Source organism: Centroberyx gerrardi, chromosome 18, assembly GCF_048128805.1.
Source record: "Centroberyx gerrardi isolate f3 chromosome 18, fCenGer3.hap1.cur.20231027, whole genome shotgun sequence".
NCBI lineage: Eukaryota > Metazoa > Chordata > Actinopteri > Beryciformes > Berycidae > Centroberyx > Centroberyx gerrardi.
This window is the reverse complement of record NC_136014.1, coordinates 20,624,313-20,629,876: the sequence shown is the minus strand read 5'-3', so window position 1 is coordinate 20,629,876 and position 5,564 is coordinate 20,624,313. Positions and strand designations below refer to the sequence as shown.

Here is a 5,564-nt window from a genome sequence, read left to right as displayed (position 1 = left end):
CAAATTAACAAAATGTATATAATTTATATAAAAATCTAGGGTGCCTAGGAATTTTGCACAGCACTGTATTTGCTAGACTGTACTGTACTCTATACACTGATACTGTGTGTACAGTACAGTAACAATTCTACAGTATATGAGGGAGAGAGGAAATAAGATGTTAATCTTTATTGCGCCAGCATTTATAATTGTTCACGTCAGTATTTCAGCACTCCAAACAATAAGTCAAAGCAGTTTTGAGTTTGCAAAATCACCTTGAAATATTTTGCCAGAAATGATCATTCTGAAAGTGGCCCGGAACCAGCTGTAAAAGAATGCATAAATAAATGGATTGATCATTGAATTTGACAATCCAAGCCAATTAAATGTTTCAATCACAGGAGCTGGTATTGAATAATTAGTGAAAGGTTGAAAAGTGACACAAAGAAAGAAAGGAGTCCAACAAATCAGAAAAATTCCCATAACAACAGCCAGAGTTTTTGTGGCCTTTCTCTCCTTCTTACTGACAGATGCTCCAGACTTTATGCTCTGACAGTTTGTGTTCTGGATGCTACGTGCCTGTCTCTGTGCCACCAGGAAAATCTTTAGGTAGATACTGAGCATTATGGTCGCTGGGAGATAAAATGAGAAAAAACATGCCATAATAATTAAAATTGGAATATGAAATGTAAAACATCTTCCTTCACATTTTCCTTGAAATAGTCCCTGAATTGTGATGCCAATTCCAACTAGGGCAGAAACACCCCAACTCACCAGGATCATGATAACAACAACATGACCACTTATTTTAGTTCTATACCTCAAAGGCTGACACACTGCATAATATCTGTCAATAGAAATACAACATAAGTTTAGAATAGAAGATGTACTCAGTGAAATATCAAAGCTGCTTCGTATCTTACAAAGTACATCTTCAAGATGCCAACATGACGTTGCAGAGAATTCCATGCTGAACGGCAAAATTACAGCCCCTACAAGGAGGTCAGACACAGCCAGAGAGAGGATGAGGTAGTTAGTTGGAGTGTGGAGCTGTTTGAAGTAAATGATGGAGATTATTACGAGAAGGTTTCCACACGTTGTTAGAACAGATAATGAGCTAATGAAAATGTACAACAATACATGTATTGTTAAAGAGGCGATTGCCATTATGCACGTGCCTTTGATTAATTCATAACAGATATGTATGTCCTTTACAAAATCAGTCTTGTTGAAAATAAATTCAGATTCCATGCTTCCTGGTTCCTGCAATTCTGCTGAACAATGTATTCAGTTTTCCATAAAAGATCATTAATACTGAAATAATTGTATTTGCATTTCTTTCAGCAAGAATATACAATTCCAACTATCAGTTTTCTAGAAAAAAGGTAACACACTCCACAAAGTTTCATACCATGCTAATTAACTCCTCTGGATGGTTCATGCATCTGTGTTGATGTGAATTCTTGGTCTCTGTCCCACTGAGCAGTACCTTTGGACTTGACTTTCAATATTTATCAATCCCTATCTTATTACCATAATTAATTAAATCTTCGGTTGACCAATCAGATGTGGGGAAGCTATGAATCTTGTTTGCATGAGATGCCAAAACAAACATATGATAAGTAATTATGCACTTTGTGTGTGTGTGTGTGTGTGTTTAGTGCATTTTACAGTCGAACACAAGGGCGTACGTTTACTTCGGAAAGTGTAGGGACAAATCAGTAGGGGGTCTCAAAAATGTTATTATTCTTTAAACACATTTACTGCAATTCTACACAACTTACTATGCCTATTTAGTACTCTTGAACACAATAAAAGTTGGATAATTACCAGTCCAAACACATATACACATTTGAATAATTTATTTAAATTAAGCAGTCCTCCAATCACTACAACACTATACAAGCCCTCAATCACTATAACACTAACAAGCCTCTAATCTCTAACACTGACACCAACACTCCCTCCATTGAGGATGACTGCACCAATTAGATTAGATTAGATTCAACTTTATTGTCATTGCACAGAGTACAAGTACTAAGACAACGAAATGCAGTTTAGCATCTAACCAGAAGTGCAAAAGAAGCAGTAAAAGTGCAGTGCAATGTAATGTATATATGTATAATATATAAATAGAATAAGTTGTAAGGGTAGTATGAATGTGCTAGGATATATACAGTATGAGCAGTATTAACAGTATGAACAAGATGTATATAATATGTATAGTATATGCAGTATGGTGTATATACAGTATGAACAGTATTAACAGAAGTCTATGTGTATGGCCCAAATCCATGCCTGCACCTGTCACTGACTGAGACAAACTTATATGGCTCTGAGATCCAGTTTGTCCACCATGTCCTGATGGACATGTTCATGTTTTCCCTCTCTGTGATCATAATATTAACTGAGCCTCAACTGTAGGAGGGCTGCTGCCTGCCCCTGTGCTGCTGCTCCACCCTTCATCCTGGATCTGAAATTGATTTATCTGAGTGACTACAAGCAATCATGCTCACATGAAGAGAAAATATAGCTATGCTACCTTTCTTTGCTGGATATACATCATTAGCCCACAATTAATTTCTAATGTAGCCTACTTCCACTATTATTATCATTAATTCATTATACACATCAACCGCAACTCCTTGCTTCACTCATCTGATAACATTAATCCAATATTTATAGAAAACTCATTAAAATAGGATTGGTATTTATCTATCACTTAAACAGTACCATTAGGCCTACTTACATGTTTACTCTTATGTCCCCTTTCCCTTTTTTTGGCTGCCATCCTAGAGTGAGATGCTGTTGTTAGTTCTAATATAAAAACATAAAGCCACACGCTGACTAATGTTGAAAGGTAGTGCATGCTAGTGCGCATGCTTTTGTCGCAGTCCTGGTACCTGTACATGTCTGGTAATTTTACTCCGCTCTGCTCCAGTGTGTACCATACATATGCAAATTCACTCTCATTCATAAATTCGTAAATTATTTATGTAGCACCTTTTAAAACACATTGTTACAAAGTGTTGCACATAGAAAAGTGGCAGAGGATACAAAAACAATAAAAGCAAGATCAAAATCAAAGATATTTAAACAAGAGAACAAACAAACAAAAATAAAATTTAGGTGAGGTTAGCCTATAAAAACACAAATCGAAACAAGCGCATAGAAATGAAAATGGACATAAAAACAACGATAAAACATTATAAAAAGGCTAACCTGTAAAGATGCGTTTTCAGGTGCTGCTTAAAAGAATTAGTCTACTGGAAATTTCTTGGACCCAATAATGGTGTTTCCTATGAACTTTTATGATTTAAATGTCATCTATAGGCCTAGTGGATGAAATTCAACTTGGTTGCTAAGAGTTGCATGTTGGGCAATTTGCGTAAGTAGCATAATTAGCTCATTATCAAGTAAAATAAAGAAGAAAATCCAAAATCGTCACAGACTTCCCAGAGTAAGTTTATTTTAATGGTAATGTACTGCATAGTGCATATAAAATATAAGAAAACATTTCTAGTCTCATTGTCATGCCCTTATTAGCATAATCATTAATAACAACACCATATTTAATGAAAAAAGTGAAAATTCAAAAATGGTCAAAAATTGGCCCAAGATAGCTCATTTGAAAGGTAAAAACATGTAGATTGTAACAAAAATCCAACTATTTACATAATTTAGGATATTTAGCTAATAAATCACAGAATACAGGAAACAGCAATAAGTTCACTTAAAGTTAACTTAGAACAACAACCACAACCTCACACTCAATGGCCTTCACCCTCTTCATCATCTTTCTCCTCATTCCCTTGAGCCTCCTCATCTTCTTTGTCTTCGTCTTCATGTATTGTGAATGGGTTGCAGCAGCGGACCTCACCTCCTTCACACTTGCAATAGGCTCAAGTTGTTCTGGTTTTAAATGGAACAGTAGCATCAAGAGCTGAAGAACAGAAATCATTAAACCTACTAAATTATAGTAAATCTGAGGTCATCGTGTTCGGTCCCCCAAAGTATACTCCAAAGGTTCTGCCTTCTGCCAAAAACTTCAATCATTCAATCATTTTTGATTCTACCCTAAATTTTGAAAAGCAAATCCAGTGACTAGTTCGCTCATGTTTCTGTCAGTTGAGAAATATCTCCATAATGTGTTTTTGTGTCATTCCACGACCTTGACAGAGTTGTCTATGCTTTTGTCTCCTCCTGCCCGGACTACTGCAGTTCTCTGTACTCCACCCTCAGTAGCAAGGCCCTCTCCAGGCTGCAGCTGGTTCAAAACGCAGCAGCCAGAATATTTACTGAAACTAGGAAAAGAGATCACATCGCTCCCATTTTGGCTTCTCTACATTGACTCCCAGTTAAATTTAGAATTGATTTTAAAATTCTCCTGTAACTTTTAAAGCCCTTATAGCCCCCACTTACATTTCTGATCTTTTGAAGCTTTATACGCAGACACAGCCTCTTAGGTCTTCCACCTTAACACTGCCCTCCATCCCAAGGTCTGACTAGTTTAAAAACCAAAGGTGGCCATGCCTTTGCTGTCAGGGGCCCCAGTTTATGGAATAGCCTTCATGAGGAGATTCCGTCTGCCTCTTCTTTTATACAATAGCTTTTACGTGATTTTATGTTCTGTAATTTTGTTATGTCTTATTTATATATTTTTATTTTTGTTTGGATTTTGTTTTTTTGTTCTGGTACTGCTTATTTTATTGTGTTGTATCTACTGCACTTTGTAACCCTGTTTATTATAGTTCATAAAAAGTTAATTATATGATGCGCCAAATGCTCTGTTATTTCTTCATAATACTTTTTTTAGTAATTATACCTTTAGTGTTGAACAAAGCAGGTTTTCACCATCTTTAAGCCAAATATTCCATGCATCTTTTTATATCCTCTGTGTTTCGATGGATGCTGTATTTATTTTCTTATTAATATCTTCTTTATTACTTCAAAGTAAAGAGACAGTAAAGATTGGGAGAGGCAGGGTGAAAACATGCGACAGGTCCTGGGCCGGATTCGATCCCAGGATGCCGCACCCGCATGCGCCCCAGACCACCGAGCCACCAGGACGCCCCCGTGTTTATTTTCTGACATTAAGCCATCAAATGTTTGAAGAAAAAGAGGAAAGAGTTTACTTTGATATTACATTCAAAAATTGACAGGAATAATAAAATGCAAAATGATCTATTCTTGATGTCGTAAGAATTAAGTTACTGTTGTTAACATGGCATAATTGTTAAGCAGCAATATTGTCTGAAGCGGCATATAAATGTTTTAAATTTTGTAGGTTTCATTTTTAAGATTTCTTTTAGCACACCTACCGTATTCATTCTTTGTTATATTGTCACTTATTGTATAATTTAATTTATGTATGTAGGCTACATCTCTAAGGGGAGAGTAATAGACGCTATATCTCTTGGACTCTACATACAGATACTGTGTACAGTACAGGGAAAATGCAGATATAGGCAACATATATGAGATAAAGTGTAAATCTTTATTGTGCCAACTTTGATCATTAGTAACATGTCAATACTTAAGCACTCCAAACAATAAGTCAATATTTGAGCACTCCAAACATTAAG

General features: G+C 35.9%; 1 protein-coding gene across 1 annotated transcript; it reads right to left on the bottom strand.

Annotated features, from left to right (window-relative positions):
• Positions 1-225: 225 nt before the first annotated feature.
• On the bottom strand, positions 226-1,230 carry LOC139923460 (trace amine-associated receptor 1-like). The gene has a single exon (XM_071914253.2). The coding sequence runs from the start codon at positions 1,228-1,230 to the stop codon at positions 226-228; it is 1,005 nt and encodes a 334-aa protein (XP_071770354.2).
• Positions 1,231-5,564: the final 4,334 nt, after the last annotated feature.